The 18,673-nt window shown below is 33.4% G+C and overlaps 4 protein-coding genes across 4 annotated transcripts; 2 read left to right on the top strand and 2 right to left on the bottom strand.

The window, feature by feature from the left end:
- Positions 1 to 277: 277 nt before the first annotated feature.
- LOC133795353 (uncharacterized) lies at positions 278 to 9,755 on the top strand. The gene is made up of 4 exons (XM_062232806.1): positions 278 to 1,458; positions 1,544 to 3,123; positions 8,616 to 8,694; positions 9,653 to 9,755. Exons 1-4 carry the CDS (start codon positions 278 to 280, stop codon positions 9,753 to 9,755), a joined length of 2,943 nt encoding a protein of 980 aa, XP_062088790.1.
- A 441-nt stretch (positions 9,756 to 10,196) lies between these two features.
- Positions 10,197 to 11,350, bottom strand: LOC133795354 (uncharacterized). Its single transcript, XM_062232807.1, has 3 exons — positions 11,045 to 11,350; positions 10,726 to 10,957; positions 10,197 to 10,606 (listed from the first exon to the last, which is right to left on the bottom strand). The coding sequence occupies exons 1-3, from the start codon at positions 11,348 to 11,350 to the stop codon at positions 10,197 to 10,199; spliced, it is 948 nt and encodes a 315-aa protein (XP_062088791.1).
- Positions 11,351 to 11,775: 425 nt separating this feature from the next.
- LOC133795355 (L10-interacting MYB domain-containing protein-like) lies at positions 11,776 to 12,799 on the bottom strand. The gene is made up of 3 exons (XM_062232808.1): positions 12,452 to 12,799; positions 12,313 to 12,360; positions 11,776 to 12,261 (listed from the first exon to the last, which is right to left on the bottom strand). The coding sequence occupies exons 1-3, from the start codon at positions 12,797 to 12,799 to the stop codon at positions 11,776 to 11,778; spliced, it is 882 nt and encodes a 293-aa protein (XP_062088792.1).
- Positions 12,800 to 14,805: 2,006 nt separating this feature from the next.
- On the top strand, positions 14,806 to 17,906 carry LOC133795356 (uncharacterized). Its single transcript, XM_062232809.1, has 6 exons — positions 14,806 to 15,007; positions 15,059 to 16,288; positions 16,333 to 16,363; positions 16,830 to 17,221; positions 17,350 to 17,595; positions 17,710 to 17,906. The coding sequence occupies exons 1-6, from the start codon at positions 14,806 to 14,808 to the stop codon at positions 17,904 to 17,906; spliced, it is 2,298 nt and encodes a 765-aa protein (XP_062088793.1).
- The last annotated feature ends 767 nt before the right edge of the window (positions 17,907 to 18,673 follow it).

An 18,673-nucleotide genomic window follows, 5' to 3' on the forward strand; every position in this document is an offset into this window, starting at 1 on the left:
TACTTTGCTTTAATTGTCCATTATATTCTAGTTGAATAATTTTTGATTCAAGAAGTTAGATATTGCACCTTCAAATTGGTATCAGAGCCATCTGATTCTATGAGAATCAGTGATTTCCTGGGGTTCTATAAGGTGCTTTTCATCTAGTTTGTCCTTCATTCGGTTCTTGTTTTTGTGTCTTGCATTTATCTTCTATTGCTTAGTTCTGTTGCGACTAACCCTCTTGGAGTTCCATCTCGAAGAGTGTCACCCTGTTGTTTGTTTGTTTTTGTGTATGATGGACATGTTCAGGGAAGGAGGTTCTACTAGTCGTCCACCAATGCTAGAGGGGGCTAACTACCCTTATTGGAAAACGAAGATGAGAGCTTTTCTCAAGGCCGTGGATGAAAGAGTGTGGATGGTTGTTGAGGAAGGTTGGATCGCGCCAACGGTCAGAGCTGGTGAAATCGAAAGAACCAAATCAATGAGTGCCTGGACTCCTGCGGAAATTGAGTTGGCTAACTACAATTCCAAGGCCATGCATGCTCTGTTCAATGCAGTTTCCACCAATCAATTAAAGGTGATCGCCAACTGTGAGGTTGCCAAGGATGCCTGGGAGAAATTGAGGATCAAGAACGAAGGAACTGATGCGGTAAAGAAGTCTCGGCTTAGATCTCTTGCAAAGGCATTTGAAAATCTGTCAATGGACGAGGATGAAACAGTTGCAGAATTTCATGCTAAACTCTGTGACATCTCTAACGAGTCATATGCCTTAGGAAAGACGTACTCCAATGCAAAATTAGTTCGAAAGGTTTTGGGAGTCCTCCCACGGCGTTTCAAGTCCAAAGTTACTTCCATTGAAGAAATGAGGGATGTTGAGACATTGGATCTTGATGAGCTGATCGGATCATTACAAAACTATGAGATGACCTTGAAGCGGTGGAGCAAGAACAAGAAGCCAAAAGATTCTGAAAAGGATAAACCAGAGAGTGGAGTGGCGTTTGTTCACAAAGAAGAAAAATCCAAAAGTGTAGATCTATCTGGAGACATGTCTGATGAAACATTCGCTCTATTGACCAAAAACTATGCTCGATTCCTCAAAAAGAACTTCAAGCAGAATAACTATGGCGGGAAGGAAAATCAAAACAGAAAGCAGTTCTACAACGGTCCCAAACAAGGTCAACAACCTGAAAAGAAAAATCGTGGCATCAAATGTCGTGAGTGTGAAGGTTTCGGTCACATTCAAGCCGAATGTGCTAACACACTTAAAAAGAAAAAGGCATTTGCTGTAACTTGGAGTGACAGCGACGAAGATAAAGAAGAAAACAGCAGTGGCGATTCTGATGGAGAAAAACAAATGGTGGCATTCATGGCAAGAAGCTCAAAATCCGAAACCTCAGAGGATGAAGAATCATCTGGGTCCGATGAAGAGAGTCCCCAGAAACAAGAAGCGTATGAGCAGATGTTTGCTCAGTGGGGGTACATGGCAAAAAAGACAAAAGCCCTGGATGACCTAAACAAAAAGCTTGAAACTGAGAAACAAGCTCTAGAAATCCAAATACAGCAGCTCTAAGCAATTGGATGAAAAAGAGAGTGAGATTTACAAGATCACTGCTGAGCTTGTCCGAGCCAAGCAATTGTTAGAGTTTATTCCTCCTGGTACAGCTGCTATCAATCAGACGTTACAGCTTCAGAAGCCTTATGGTGACAGAACCTCAATTGGATACAAAATGTTGTACAAAAAGGGGAATGATTTGTCCATTGAGGAGTCCTCGTTTGTGACAGCCAAATCTGATCCCAGCGGCGATGAGCCTGTAGGTAAGGCTGATGGAACAGATGTCAGCATTAAGAACAACACTGGAGGAAAGCATATTTCTGGACACAAATCTGCCCAAGGTAGCAGATTTGTTCCCATCTGCCACTTCTGCAATAGACGAGGCCACATTCGTCCCAAGTGCTACAAATTACAGAATTATATCCAGCTCTTTGTCCAGCGAAATACAATATTTCCGGATAAGACATCAAAACGGGATGAGCGTTTCAAGAGTAATAGAAACGTAGCTTTGGTGGCTCATACATCTCTGGCTGCGTTCAAAGATGATATGTGGTACTTCGACAGCGGTTGCTCGCGTCACATGACAGGGAATAAGGAGATTCTTATGAACTTTAAGGACATAAGCGAGGGACTAGTCACATTCGGGGATGGAAACAAAGGACAGATTCTTGGTAAAGGAGAGCTACAAATCCCGGGAGTCAGTCCACTATCAGAAGTGCTCTATGTGAAGGGGCTCAAGGCCAATCTCATCAGCATAAGTCAGCTTTGTGACGCTGACTATACAGTAAGTTTCTCTAAAACTTGTTGTTTAGTTTCATTTGATGGGTGTTCCATTTTGACAGGAAACAGGACAGCTGATAATTGCTATGCATTGTCCACTCAAATCAAGTGTCAACGGGTGTTTTTGGACAAACCTGATCTGTGGCACTATCGCTTGGGACATCTGAACTATCGAGATCTCAACAGAATTGTGAAACGAAAGGCAGTAAGAGGGATCCCTGAGTTAAAGATTAATCGTGACAGACTTTGCGGACCATGTCAACTCGGGAAACAAATTAGAGCCTCACATCCACCAGTGAGTGCTCTTGCAACATCCCGGGTACTGGAATTGCTTCATATTGACCTCATGGGGCCCATGCAGAATGAAAGTTTAAGCGGCAAAAGGTTTGTCATGGTCTGTGTCGACGACTACTCTAGGTTCACATGGGTGGCATTCATAAAAGAAAAATCAGATACCTTTGGCGTCTTTTCTGCCTTATGTCTACAACTCCAGAATGAAAAATCAACAAAGATTGTCAAAGTGTACAGAATCAGAAGTGACCATGGAAAGGAGTTCGAAAACAGGTTGTTTTCTGATTTTTGTGATCAGCTGGGGATTTTGCATGAGTTTTCAGCCCCAAAAACCCCTCAACAGAACGGGGTCGTGGAACGAAAGAATAGGACGCTTCAGGAAATGGCTAGGGTAATGATGGAGGCTAGGAAAATAACCAAAAGATTCTGGGCTGAAGCTGTGAATACAGCTTGCTATATCAGTAATAGAGTACATCTCAGGACTGGCACTACTCAGACAGCCTATGAGATTTGGAAAGGTAAAACCCCAAACCTAAGTCATTTGCATATTTTTGGTTGTGCGTATTATGTGCTCAAAGATCGTGAGCACCTTGGAATAACATGTGGTTAAGTTAATATTCTCAATGTCTATTTGATTTGGGGGGCTTACAATTACAAGCGACAAAAATAAATTAATAATTTGATATAGTACCAACTTTTAGAAGTTTTATCATACATATGCAACTCTTCACTCATTTCTTTATGAAGCTCTTGTAAAAATAGCAATAAAAGATGTTTCAAGATTTAGTAAAATTTGAAAATTTCATATTTTGTCCATTTTTAATAATAGATTTCTTATTTTAATAAAAAAAGTTAAAATATATTTTTGTAATTTTAAAACCTCTTTTTAAAATAGATTATCCAAACATAAACTAAAAAAAATTAAACTTTTACTTTGCTTCTTCTAGCATATAGAATAAAAGTAAAAATCACACCAAACAAGTACATAACATATTGGAAAGGCTTAAGCATTAAAAAATAAATATATAAACTCTCCATCAAAATTTGACATCACTAATAGCTCATCCCAATACATTTAAAAAAAATCTCATCTCAATGATAAATAGAATTGGTGTTGAACTTCACCATTTCAATAAGAAAACAAACAAAGAAAACACTACTTAAATACATGTATTGAAAAGAAAATATTTAAACAAGATATGGGTTAAATATAAGTTTTTTTAGGATTAGAGAAAGAAAAAAAAAGTTGCTACTAATAATGTAAGATATAATTTGTTGTCCTTTTTTCTACTATTCAATTTATCTGTTTAAATTATGCTTTACTCTAGTAGATAAAAGATTCTTATGGTATGTTTGGTAAGAATGATGTAGACTTGAATGGATGGGAGTTTAAGAAGAATAAACAATTTTGTGGAAATAGAATATCATATTATTCTTTTATGTTGTTTTGTATTGAGAAGATAGTGAGAATGATGGTTACAAAATTATCCAACTAACTATTATAAAATGTGCATTTAAATTATTTGAAGGGTATTTATGTAATTTTATTTGCATATAAATTTTTGTCTTGTTCTTTCATGATAGATTCATTTTTTAGGATTGAGAGAGACCTCATCCCCATAATTTCTTTTTTTCTTCCAACTTTTATCTCTTGCCAAACAATCAATTCCAAAAATCCCTTATGCCAACCATGCCTTTATACACTCACTCTACATCGATAATTTGAAGAAAAGAATAAAGAAAAAAGTTGCCATTTGCCAACGAAGAGGGTAATACCAATATATACCAAACAAGAAAGGTATGTGTGAAGCAGTACCTTGTCCCTCGATCAAGAAAGGAAGACTATAATACAATTGGATTATTCATCTAAAAGATACCAATAAATCCATTAATTTGAGACTTATTACCATATGAAAAATACTTTGTAAGAACACTTATAATAGAAAATGTAAACTAGACAATATTTTAAAATATAAAGAAAAAAAAAAGTTACTAAATCCGATTCTCTATTTTATATATTATTATATTGTCTTTTCTACATTTAGATTACACTTTATCATTTATTTATTTTAATAATACATTTCTTCTATCTCATTTCGCTTTCTCTCATATTTTCTCAATATTTGATATTGAAATGAATAAAATAATTAAAAATATATAATATTTAAATAATATAAAGATAAATGTATTATAAAAATTAGATCAGCCTAGCAAAGTAGTTACATTGACAATTAAGATATGATGAATGAGTTTGAGATTGAATTGATTCGATCATTGTAGTATTCAATTTCAATAAGCAACAATGTCTACTTTAATACTGTCTTATTTTGTTATTCTTCACAATTGGTATTTAAGACAGAAGACACACGTTTTACATGTATTGAAAATGTCAGGGTAAAAGAAAAAAAACAAAAAGTATGCCAAGCATTCAGTACTAAAGAAATAGATTGTGGAAAAAAAATTTTTGTTTTGTTGTCCAATCTTACAAGATTATACATCATTTTCAATTGGAAGTCAATTTTCAGTTTTAACGTCTTATTCTAAGAGAAAATCTAAGGTTTTTACTGTTAGAAATATATATATATATATTATTAGCTCTCTTAGAGAAATCTTAATTAATACACATATTTTTAGTCCTGATTTGGTACAATATTCCTAAATTTTTACATTGCTAAGACTTCTTCAAATTTTGAAAAATATTTATTTTTCACAATCATTGTTATTTTGATTATTTTTAGGTTTACTTTACAATGGTAGGAATGATAAGTCCACCTCATTTCTCAATTTCTCATCACTCCCAAAACTTTATTTATAATTATAATTACTTATAATTTTTTAAAACATATATTTAGAGTGCTTATTTATTTATTTGAATGTATTTTTAGTGTGGTTATTATGGTTGTTCTGGATTGTGTAGTTTTTTTGGTCTATGATATATTTCGTGGATTGGGACAATATGATGAAATTGGACCATATGTTACTTTTAATTGTGTGATTGGACCATGAAATTAATTGTATGCAATTTAAATGTATTTCCAATTACTACCAGTAATTTTAATTTTATTAACAATTAATTATTGACATGTGAAATGCTATTAAAAAACTCAACACAAAATATTTATGCGGTAACCAACATTCATTGTGGGGGTTGGAATTAATTGTTCATTTTAAATTGTCATACTTTTTAATGAACTATAAACTGTGGGTAATTAGTATTAAGTAATTCATTACAATTGACCTAAAATCTAAAAGAGATCCAATGAAGAGGAATAAGAGGTTGGGGTGCATTTATCACTATGAATCCCTTTAAAATTAATGGTGTGTTTACTTATGAGATTAAGAAATGAGATTGGTGAATGAGTTTCATTACTCTTTTGTTTACTTTTTTAATTTTTATTAAAAATAATAATGAAATATGTGAGACTCACACCAATTTGAGATTGAGGAATAACAATCTCATGAGATTCAGAAATTGTTATTCCCATTCCTAATAAAATTATAAAATATTATTTTTGTCCTTATTTAATTAAAATTGAATAAAAATAAAAAAAATACATTATTTTTTAAATATTTATAATATATATTTTAAGATAATATATCATTTTTTTTTAATAAAAGAGCATATATATAATCTATTAAATTAATAATTTAAATAATTTATATTTGATTTAATAAAAAATAATATAAATACATTAATTAAATATTTTTCAATTTTCATTCGTATTTTATTTAAAATTATTAATTTATTTTATTTATAATATATTTTTATTATTTGTTATCCCCGTTTCTTTCTGGGTGTCCAGATCCACACTCAGCCCATGGGCTGCCCGATTGAGAGTTAAGGCCCAGATCGAGCCCATTTGACGAGAGGAAAACGTATGTTGGCAGCCCATGTCTAGGCAAGGCCCAAAGGGCATTCGGGAGTGAGGACCAAGACCACTGCCAGGGCAAGTGGTATGAACCCAGGACCCCCTCGCCCAGGGTGTCCCTTGAGGTGCGGCAAAGAAGGTCGCGACTCCCAAAACCGAGATGGGAGCCAGGATCGCTGTGGATAGACCCGAATCCTGGTAAACGGTCCGGGCTCCTGGTAAATGGTCCGGGACCTTGGTGAACGGAGGGGGACGTTGGTAAACGAACCCGGGTCGATTGTCCAAGTTTGGCGAGATAGAATGTCCAAGACACTGACATCGTCCCATGAAACGTGGGGGTTGTCCCCACGCTTAACCTGCAGAAAAGGTTACCTCGGGATTGTAAACCGTTGGTTCAGACCTATGCGGCTACTACTCTGACCGATCTTGTCCCCTAAATTTTCCTCGTGGCCCAGAATACCCAGACTAAAACTCCAGTTTGTCGCATGTCTTAGAACAAGATATTATCTGGTTTGGCCCAATGGGCTTTGATTAATGTACGTTTCATATTTTAATCATTTGTATTGGGCTCCCATCAGAGAAGCTAATGGTATTTACGCCCTTATTGGACCCGGGTCAGCTCGGTCCAAACCCAGTGCACTCATGTGCCTATAAATACGAATAGTGGTGCACTGAGGAGAAGATCCGAGATTTTGATTGTAAGCAGTTACTCTGCTCAAACTTGTAGAAAACTCAATTGTCAAAGGTTCTCTAAGCTCTAATACAACAGTCACGTGGACTAATGCTCATTAATGTCCCAACCACATAAAAACCTTGTCTTTATTCCTCAAACCCATTCTTCTAAGCTCTCTAATCTTCTATTATTCTAGTTTCTGAAAAACTCGGTAAACAATATTATATTTAAAAATTAAAGAGAAAAATAAATTAATATCATAAGTTAAAAATATATATAATTATAATATTTATATAAAAAAATTAGCTTATAAAAATTCTACTTTAATCAAGGGTATTTTTGTAACTTGCAAATAATTTATTTTGATTCTAAAATAAAGTAAACACATCAATGAGAATAGTGGTGATTCCGATTCCTCCAAATTAAGTTAACAATTTATTCTGATTCCGATTCAGTAATTCAATTAAAGGCCAATCCGATTATTAATGATTCTGATTGTACATCATTCTGATTACATGCTAGTAAATTCACCATAAAAGTACTATTCTTTGTTAATTTGTGCTTTAATTCATCTTAAAAAAAATGATGTATTTAATTTATTTAACCACGCCTTAAAAGCAATGTGCATGCGCTAAAAGTATAACCAAAAAAAGAGAGGCTACCCGTAGTTAACATGTGCCACTGGCCATGTAATAAAATAAAATAAATTCTCAATTTGGTCATCACCACCAACTCCCACAACAAGCACCAAATACTAGAGTCAATAAATATAAGCCTATTAGTTTAATTACGAAAAGGCAAGACCCATGTTTCAGGTATGATTGTAGAACCTGTAATTAATTAATTTTTTTCCAACCTCAATGAAAATATATTATCACTTAATGACTTTGTCACGAATGATGAATTAGCTTGTATACTTATAACCAAAACCAGTTTGTGTTGGATTATTGCAAAATAATTAATAAAATGCTCTTTTAATATTGATTAGTTTATAACAAAATATATAAAATTTCTATAAAGTCCTATTCTATATTACAAATAATTTATAGGGTTTTTAAGTAAAAAAAAAAATTGCCAATACATAATAATAATAATATGAAAATTGTAAAAAACATATGTTGTTGACTAGTTTTTTCGTCAACTACCAAATTAATAAAAAATTTAAAGAAGAAGATAAAAAACACAGTATTTACGTGGTTCAAGATATTAATTAGTCTTAGTCCACGAGTCAATTGTATTGATGATGAAGAACTTGCAAAGCTCAAGTTTTCTTGTAATTCACACAATATTTTTGCATACACTAAAAGTTGGGATCCTTTTACAAGTGATGTCCTAACTCTATTTATAGGCAGTTGAGGATATTAAACTCATTAATGATGGCTGATTACAATAATTCTTCCTATTACGAGATTAATTATACATAAATGAATATTTCATATACATTAAACAAGCTGGTGGGTACCATTAGATACTCGACATACTCATTACAAGGATGTCAAGCCCACTGCTTTATTGGGAAAGGTGCCTCCTGGTACTTTGTCAGAATGGTAGCTGGATGTTTTTTCATGGCAGACAGCGTCATGGGACATCCTTTTTGCTGCTTGTAAGGAACCGACAACACAATCCCTGCCGCAACTAGATGTCAGACAGGTGCCTCCTTGAAGGAAGGACTCTTGATATTTTGACAAGCTAGTCACGACTTGAAAAGCTTTGCAAGCTCACCTCCCGACTAGGTTCTCGCGAGATGGCTGTCAATGATCATTAGCCTAATATTTTCTCCAGGTGTGACAAGAATGACACTCACGGATAAGGCTCCAGCTTTTGAAAAATGGCTAAACGACATGATGATTTGTGCCACGTTGTCGTACGTAAAAAACGCAGACAACATGCGTTATGCTTTTTAAAATTTTAAGATAAAATAAAATATTTATCTAAAATTATTTTGGACAATAATTTTTTACTTAAAGTTGTTATAAATTTTTTGAATTTGCAATAATGTAATAACTCACCAACATAGACACATTCTTATTGAAATCAAAATACTTTTAGTTATACATATAATCTTTTCATACTAATAAAATTAGTTTGGTAACATTATGATTGTTTTAAAGTTTTACTATAACTTTGAAATTATTGGTTGCCTCTTTAATTTTGATGATTTTTTAAAAATTAATAATTTAGAGTTAATTACAAATTATAATGTTATTTATATATATAGATCAGAATATCTTCTCATTTATTTAGTATTTAGTATAGTTATAGAGAAGAAAAGGTTTCAAATCCATGAGCCATTTTTAGGGCATGAGAGAGGGACCACTAGGAAAGAAAGCTTTGGTGATAAATAATGAGAGAACGTGGCTGGCGTTCTCAAGCATTTGCAGCCATTATTTTTGTTGTTAGGTGCATACATTGAAGGCAGTCACAATGATATTTTGAAAAAATAATTACTGTAGAATTTGATTCGCATTATTTAACATGCTTAAACTCATACATAATAAAAAACAGCTCACAAGAATTCATAATGGCTATCTTAGCATATTTCTACTACACTATGGGCCAGTTTGGTACAGCTGTGCTGTGGGAAAAAGCAGTTGTAGCTGTGCTGTGAGAAAAAGCAGCTGTAGCTGTGCTGTGAGAAAAAACTGCTGAATGTTTGGTAAATTATAACTTTAGAAATACTGTGAGTTGGAAAAGTTGTATATAAGTATTTGGTAAACTAGATTATTAGATAGCTATTAAATACAGAATGACCAAAATAGGTATCATATGTATTTAACTAATTTTGTTTGAATAAATTTATACATATTAACATATTTATAATTATTTTTTATTTTATTAAAAATAATAATGATTTTTTATAATATTTAATTCTTTTAATATATACGTATAATAAAATGATTAATTAAATTTTAAAAAATAAAAAATCAACATAAATATTGTCTATTTTTAAATTATTATAAATTTTGATCATAACAAATAATTTAAATTTAGTCAATTTGATACGACAAAATATAAAACTTAAATAAAATAAAATAGATAAGAATATAGTTTAATTATATCCCATTAAACTTGCAGCAATCAGATCTCTAGTATTGTCCATTTCATTTAAATTTGAAGCTCTAGCTGTCTCATCTTCATCTTCAATATTAGTTTGATCTTCTACACAATAATATGGATTATCTCTAATTTTCTCAAAATGTCGATCACGTTTTGCATGCCTTCGAATGTAATTATGCAAGGTCATTGATGCAATCACTATTTTCACTTGCTTCTGATATGGATAACTAGGCATATCTCTTAATATTTTCCATCTTTTCTTCCATACTCCAAAAGTTCTTTCAATAACACTTCGAAAAGAAGAATGTGCCTGGTTGAATACCTCTTTATAACCAGTAGGTTTGCTACCTCGTTGAAATTGTGGTAGATGGTATCTTTGGCCTTTATATGGTCCTAAAAAACCTGTAATTTGTGGGTATCCCGCATCCACTAAATAATATTTTCTTGTCAAATAAAATATAAAAATATAATTACAAAATTATAAAGACTTTAATATTTTATAAATGTGTTTAGATGACAACCTTGGGGAGATTTTGGAAAATTTGAAGTTGAATCACGTAAAGCTGTATAGAAAATTCTTGTACCATGAGCAGAACCTTCCCACCCAGCATATGCATATATAAATTGCATATCAAAATTACATATTGCCATGACATTCTGAGTTGGTATCCCTTTTCTACCAACAAATGGTACTTGATCTTCAGGTGGAATTACAACATTCACATGTACACCGTCTATTGCGCCAATACAGTTCTAGAAAAAAAATACAAGATTATAAAAATATACTCTAGTTAGAAAAAAAATTATTAAAAAATTGTATAATTTTAAAGTATGACTTACCTTAAAATGAGGCATATATCTAGAATCTTTCAATATCTCTTCAGGAACATCTTTAAATTCTGGGTCTGGTGGTTTTAATACATCTACACTCATATGACATAAAACATCTAAAACCTTGTTGAAATATCGACTAACTGTCTTGCCTGAGTGTTGGAATCGCTCTTGTGTTAATCGGTTTCCAGCACCGTGACCTAATGTAAATAAAAACATGCCTAATATCTCAAGAGCACACATTCTCTTTGAACCCTTAAATCCATAATTAGCTTCCAATTCATCGCATAATTTAATGAAAACATCTTTCTCCATGCTATAACATCTACTTCATTTCCTTTTAATATTTCCATCAACCACATATGACCAGTTTGAGAAGAATTCATACAAGGTGTCTTTTCAATATATGTTGTATAATAATGTTGAACAAAGTATGTAGCTATAGACGCCGATTGTAACTCAATCTCCTCATCCGTGTCTGCCATTATTTCTAATTTAAAATAAACCTGTGTATATTAAAGAGTATATAAAATACATGTCAAATAGCCATAAAGTCTTCATAACAAATGCAAGTGAAAAACATAATAAAGCATATTTATATTAAATAGTGACAACACCAAGTCTTGAGAGCAATTTAAAAAAGAAGTCTGTAAAGAAATAACATAATAAACATATACTAACGTCATAACACAAAGTTTAGAAAATAAATATGACTACTACTATAAGTCATAGTATTATAATTATCCCAGAGTATGCTCATTCTTGAGCCAAGTAAGCATCAACTCAGGTTCTTCCAATGAAGCAAACATCTCTCTCTTCTCTTTCATGATAAACAAGCGAGTTGCAAATAAATACAAGCTGCTCCCTTTCTCAATTCCAGGCAAAGAATTTAAAATTTTCATAACTTCGGTAATACTATTCTCCTTTCTAGCTGTTTCAATATTTCTACTCCTTGTCTCCACAGCATCAGCAAGGCGACCAATTTGTTCAAATATCATTAAAGGCTCTGTCTTCTTCATTTTTCCTTTTCCATGTTTCATTGCTTTATTTTGTTTCTCAAGTGGCTCGACTAATCTCTTGTTATTTTTCTCTCTAAGAAATCTATCAGTATTAGGCATCTCTAGATCATCGTCACTACTCTCAAGTTGTTCATGTAAGGTTTCAATATTGTTAAAAGGTTTTTCAGACTCAGATGGAATTATTCCAGATGAAGGTGTCCAAGCATACTCTCATGTAGCAACAGTGTTCATGAAAATCCTATCTAATTTTTCCTCTACCTCTGGTTCAATTCCCCAAATGAGAAACTTTGCAGCATTGGGATGACTCTACAAAAAAAATTTGTTAATTAAATGTAACATTTATGAAAAAAAAAATTCTTTTAGTTTCATATAAATATTTAACAAGATTATAATGTACCTGTAATTTACTATTCCACCAATCTTCAGTTGCATCAATTGTATTCTTTTTTATATTCCATCCTAAGCCAGTTTCTTTTCCCTTGAGTTGCTTCCAAAGCTTCCATTCATTTTTTAATCCATCCCACTTATTTTTCAATTGTGGTCTAGTGTAATCTCTTCCAGTTGCTTTCTTCATATTTGTAATCAAGTTTACATATCCAACTTTATCTAAATAAGTAGTAGGACGATGCCCATCATCAACCTCTTTGATACAGAAGTCTAAGAAAAAATTCAAACTCTCTGAATTCCATATTGCTTTACTTCTTGGTACGTCACTCTTGGTGCAAATATTATTTTCATTTTCCATCTAATAAAAGTGAAATGATAAGTATAAAAAAAATACAAAAGTAAAATGATGTATCCATATACGCAACAACTCTTATCAATCACTACCATCTATGTAAAACTAAATAATTCAACTAAAGTTCAACATATCCAACTTCAAGACTATTCTTAAAGAATCCCTTGGGAGAAGATAAAACACACACATATGTACATTCATATACATGTAAAAAGGTTACTATAAATCAACTTTTGAAGTGAGAAAATTAAGTAAAAATAAAAGAACTAAAAAGATATTTTTGTTATGTATATGGCAACCATAAATGATTCATCTTTGAATGTAAAAATTGTATTTTTAATGTCCACTTCTCGGCTGAGAGAGCAGACAACCATAAATGAAATTATTTTAATTATAGATATTGTTAGACAAAATATATCTCCTTTATATTGTTTATTTCACTCAAAACAAAAAGATAGAAATCTAATCTAGTTTTTGTATTAAAAAAGCATATCTATTCTTTCATGGTAATTCTTATTCTTTATTATTAAAGTTTATTTAGAAAAAAGGTTAAAAAAAAAAAAAAAGGTTGTGTACTCTCTCTCTGTGTCGTACTCTATTGGCACCCATCATTCTGTATTTTTCTTGGTCAATCACAAAGGCTCATTTTTCAGTCAGTGTTGAATATTCAACTCTACATATGACTTTAATTCTCTCAGTATTGAATATAACTCTATATACGACTTTAATTCTCTCTCCCTCTCTCTCTCCTCTGCGTCCTACTCTATATATCCATTAGAAACAAAAAAAATCTTTCTCCTCTGCGTCGTACTCTATATATCCATTATAAACAAAAAAAACCAAATGCACTCTATATATCCATTAGAAACAAAAAAGGAAATGCATCAAAATAAACCATTAAACAAATCCAACCCATATATATATATACACACAAATATACTGGTATGAAGAAGATCGAATAACCCAGTATCACAGAAACAATAATCAAACCACTGTACAAATATATATATATATAATGCCCTTTAATAAATCTGTGTTTAATATAGCATTAAAAAAAAAAGTTAGAGAAATACCTTGACTTGATTATGCTGGAGTTTTTGATAGAGAAGTGTAGTCCGTGAGGAAGAAGGAAGAAGAAATGGTGAGGCAAGGTGAAGAAGATTTAACGATTGAAAAAGAAGACCTAATAATTCTAATTTAAATGAGGGTATTTTGGTCCAAAAAAAATATCATTAGACCACAATTTCAGCTTCCCGTATAAGCTAAAATCTCAAAGTTGGTGTGGGCCAACTTTGATAAAAAGCTATAATTTTAACCTAAATTCCTAAAAAAGCTATTTTTTTTTTATTTTACCAAACACTTTTTAGTCAATAGCTTTTTTAAAAAGTGCTTTGGGCTTTTCAAAAAGCCATTCCAAACGGGGCCTATATAGGTTTCATCAAATTTATGTTAAAATTAAATACAGAAGAACTAAGTGACATGTATCATAATTCTCATTCAAATATTTACTAAAATTAAAAATGATATAATTTGATAGGATCCATTTAAATAAATAAGGAAATTACTGAAAAAATAATATTAGAATTATAAGTATTTAGTTTAGAGTTTTATCGATTTTATTTTCTTGTATTCTGTTTTCACTCTTGTAAAAGATTAGTTAGTTTCTTCTTCAGTTGTATCTGTTATAGATAGTTAGGCTAGTTAACTAATTTATGTTTTTGCTTATCTTGTTCAACTATTTATATAGATTATGTTTTCAGTTTTTGGATTTACTTTTTTCATTCGATAAATACAGATTTTTTCATTCTCTTTCTCTTTCCGCATTATGGTATCAGAGACAGAAGGTTAAGCCTTCCCTTCGATCCCTCATCTTCTCCGGTGATCTCTCTGGCGATCCTCCCTATTGTCCGTGCACTCTTCTCCGGCAAAACAGTGTTGCTCTCGATCAAGCTCAGACATTTTTTTTTCTGGGCGTGTTCTGTTCTCAATTCCTTCATTCCATAAATTCGAATATGTCTACCACTGGTCAATCCACACCTTCATCAGATGATCGTGATACATCAGTCATTGATGAATCTTCGATTCCACCGACATCAACTCACCATATTCCAATATCCTCTAACACAAGAACACACCTTGAAGATCCATCAGATCCGTATTATCTCCATCACTCCGACAATCCTGGAAACATTCTTGTTTCACAGGTTCTTACAGGTTAGGATAATTACGCTTCTTGGAGCAGGGCAATGAAGTTGTCAATTTCAGTCAAGAACAAAATTGGATTTCTTGATGGTTCGATTTCAAGGCCTTCACCTACGGATACTTCTTTATACAATGCTTGGTGTCGCAACAACAACATAGTTATCTCTTGGATTCTGAACTCGGTTTCAAAGGAGATCTCAGCAAGCATCTTGTACGATGATTCTGCAGCAGAAATTTGGAAGGATCTTCAGGTTAGATTTAAAAGATGCAATGGACCACACATCTTCAACCTTCGAAAGGAATTGATGAACCTTAAACAAGACACTCAAACCGTGAGCATCTACTATACGAAGCTTCGTACCATTTGGGAAAAGCTCTCTAACTATAGACCAAATTGTACCTGCAACAACTGTACCTGTGGAGGAGTTAAGAAGTTACAGGAGCATTATCATATGGAGTACATAATGTCCTTTTTAATGGGACTCAAAGATTCTTATTCCCAAGTCCGAGGGAACATCTTGCTCATGGATCCCTTACCTGATCTTAGCAGAACTTTTCATTTGGTTACCCAAGAGGAGAATCAAAGAAGTGATATTACAGTAGACTCTACCTCTTCCATGGCCTTTTCTCTTCAAAGTAATAGATCCTCCACTCAAAGATCTGATTCAACAACATCCAAATCATATCCTCCGAGAAGAAATAGACCCTTTTGTACCCATTGTAATACTCTTGGACACACCATTGAAAAATGTTACAAGTTGCACGGATATCCTCCTGGTTACAAGCAAAAATCGTCCAAAGAAGCTTCAACAAATCAGTTCAATGCTTCTGAGGATATCCACAATAATGCAAGGCCCGAGCAAGCACAAGTCAATCCCAAAGATGCAGCAGCAAACCAATTCAACACTACAACATTCTTGCCTCAACTCACAGCCACTCAATATCAACAATTGCTCAACCTTCTTGCTACTCAAGCACCTAGTATGAATTCTACAGAACCAAGTTCTTCTACAGGTAATCCAGAAATTGTGTTATCTACCAATTCGTTCATACCTGTGATTGATTCTTGGATTGTCGACACAGGAGCTACAAGACATATTTGCTCTAATGTAAATACTTTTCAATTCCTAAATCCTATATTTCCTACTAAACTCATACTGCCCAACAATGATTCTTTACTTGTTCATCCCAGTGGCTCTATTGCTATTAATCAAGATTTAGTTCTCACTGAAGTGCTTTATGTTCCTTCTTTTAAATACAACATTATATCAGTTAGTTGCTTGACCATTCAAGGTTCTATTTCCCTTAGCTTCAATTCTAATTCTTTCTATATATAGGAGATGCCCACCAGGAGGATGATTGGCACGGGTAAAGCCAGCAATGGATTATACATTCTGGACAAATCTTTTTCTAAATCCAATTCATATTCTCCTTGTCATGTTTTTTCCATTTCTGTAGAAACTTGGCATTCTAGGCTAGGCCATCTTTCTAATAAAAGATTGGGTTTACTTAGATCTGTTTTGCACTGTAATGTTTCTGAATTGCACAAAAATGTTCCTTGTTATATCTGTCCAAAAGCAAAACTTAAGAAATTGCCATTTTATAATAATAATCGTTTTTCTGATCACCCTTTAGATCTTGTGCACTGTGATATATGGGGACCTCACCACATATCTTCTCATACCAATCACAGATATTTTTTGACTCTTGTGGATGACTCCTCTAGATTTACTTGGCTATATTTTTTAAAACAAAAATATGATGCTCTACTTATTGTACCACAATTTCTTTCCCTTATCCAAACTCAATTTAACTGTGTTCTTAAGAAATTTAGATATGATAATGCACCTGAGCTTGCTTTCACAGATCTTTTTACTCAAAAGGGAATTTTGCATCAATTTACTTGTGTCGAAACACCTGAGCAAAATGCAGTGGCTGAACGAAAGCATCAACATTTGTTGAATGTTGTTCGGTCACTCTATTTTCAAGCTAACATTCCCATCAAATTTTGGTCAGACTGTGTATCTACAGCAGCTTATATCATTAATCGTATTCCCACACCTAATCTAAAAAATAAAACACCTTATGAGATTCTCTATAACATACCTCCTGATTATGATCACTTTAGATCTTTTGGATGTTTGGCTTTTGCATCTACACTAACTGCACACCGCACCAAGTTCGATTCACGGGCTAGGAGTTGTGTTTTTATGGGATACACCCATGGTATAAACTTTATGATTTAAATGCCAAAACTTTCTTTATTTCTAGAAATGTTATTTTTCATGAACATATCTTTCCTTTTCAAAAACTTAATTCTTCAAATTCTCTTCCTGATCCTTTTTCTAATATAGTTTTACCTTTTACTGAAGTCACTACTACTCCTATTATTGATTACTATCATGATAAAATTAGTCCTATTGCTACTGACACTTTTATGCAGGATATTCATTCACCACATTCTTCCACAACTAACTCATATCCTAATATTTCTCCTTCTGTCAATGATTCTTTTCTTGATACTACTGCTGAAACCTCAACCCCATCTCAGCCTCTCCTAAGGCGTTCAAGCAGGCCCTCAAGACCTCCTGCATACCTACGTGACTTTGAATGTCACTCATCTACGCATACTAAATCTTCTCTTCTCTATCCTATCCATAATTACATGTCTTTTTCTAAGTTATCTCCTACTCATAAAACTTTTATTTGTGCAGTTTCTTCACAAAATGAACCTCAGACATATAAACAGGCCATTGAACATGAACCTTGGATTATGGTTATGAATGACGAACTGCAGGCACTACAACACAATAACACATGGACCATTATGCCTCTTCCACCTAATAAACATGCAATTGGTTGTCGATGGGTCTACAAGCTTAAATTTCACAATGATGGCTCCATCGAATGATATAAAGCACGACTAGTCGCACAAGGATACTCTCAACAAGAAGGCTTGGACTATTTCGACACTTTCTCGCTTGTTGCCAAGATGGTGACACTGAAGTTGCTCCTTGCCATCTCTACTGTAAATGTAATGCCCCAACTCCAGGGACCGCTACAGTGCATATTGCAAACAGTGCTAAACTCGCTAATTGAGTCGTTTGGCCATAAACGTGTAACTAAGTATGATTAGCGGTTTAGGGGTTAAAAACTTTGGTTAAGATATAACGTTTCACTAGAACGTTTACTGTATACATTGGGATCCCAAAAATATAATTTCAGAGTCTATTACAAAAGAATATTTACAACAGGCCGTTCTATGCGGCAAAACAGGGTTTAACCCTAGTTCCTCTTTCAAACCTCGCCCAAGTATTGGTCGAGCAGCTGCATATGTACACATCATCACCTAAGCTCTTCAACTCAAGGATGGTCCAGCTTCCTTTTGCCTTTACCTGCACCACAAAGCACCCGTGAGCCGAAGCCCAGCAAGAAAACTCATATGCTCAAAAACAGTCATATCATGATATCAAATCATATCTAGCATGCCTAGCAATCATAGCTCTATTCTGCATGCAAATGAGTTCAAGTGATGCTAGGGTATCCAGGATAAGAAATCCTGGCCTTCTGATTGGAGGACTATCAAGTCAATCCTAATCAGATGAGTGTCGCAACACTAGAGGTTCCGATAAACCATGCTGAGTGACCAACAAGCAAGTCACTAGGGGCCTCAGTGCC

This window comes from Humulus lupulus, chromosome 8 (genome assembly GCF_963169125.1).
Source record: "Humulus lupulus chromosome 8, drHumLupu1.1, whole genome shotgun sequence".
Lineage (NCBI taxonomy): Eukaryota > Viridiplantae > Streptophyta > Magnoliopsida > Rosales > Cannabaceae > Humulus > Humulus lupulus.

Coding starts and splice junctions, on each gene's coding strand:
- LOC133795353 (XM_062232806.1), top strand. CDS start 278: ATGGACATGTTCAGGGAAGGAGGTTCTACTAGTCGTCCACCAATGCTA. Junction 1,459..1,543: donor CAGATGTTTGCTCAGTGGGG/GTACATGGCAAA, acceptor ATCCAAATACAG/CAGCTCTAAGCAATTGGATG. Junction 8,695..9,652: donor CCTGGTACTTTGTCAGAATG/GTAGCTGGATGT, acceptor AATAAAAAACAG/CTCACAAGAATTCATAATGG.
- LOC133795354 (XM_062232807.1), bottom strand. CDS start 11,350: ATGGAGAAAGATGTTTTCATTAAATTATGCGATGAATTGGAAGCTAAT. Junction 10,958..11,044: donor GATATATGCCTCATTTTAAG/GTAAGTCATACT, acceptor TTTTTTTTCTAG/AACTGTATTGGCGCAATAGA. Junction 10,607..10,725: donor TTTTCCAAAATCTCCCCAAG/GTTGTCATCTAA, acceptor CACAAATTACAG/GTTTTTTAGGACCATATAAA.
- LOC133795355 (XM_062232808.1), bottom strand. CDS start 12,799: ATGGAAAATGAAAATAATATTTGCACCAAGAGTGACGTACCAAGAAGT. Junction 12,361..12,451: donor GGTGGAATAGTAAATTACAG/GTACATTATAAT, acceptor TTTTTTTTGTAG/AGTCATCCCAATGCTGCAAA. Junction 12,262..12,312: donor TTTGGGGAATTGAACCAGAG/GTAGAGGAAAAA, acceptor GCTACATGAGAG/TATGCTTGGACACCTTCATC.
- LOC133795356 (XM_062232809.1), top strand. CDS start 14,806: ATGTCTACCACTGGTCAATCCACACCTTCATCAGATGATCGTGATACA. Junction 16,364..16,829: donor CAGGAGGATGATTGGCACGG/GTAAAGCCAGCA, acceptor TAAGAAATTTAG/ATATGATAATGCACCTGAGC. Junction 17,596..17,709: donor AAGACCTCCTGCATACCTAC/GTGACTTTGAAT, acceptor TTATTTGTGCAG/TTTCTTCACAAAATGAACCT.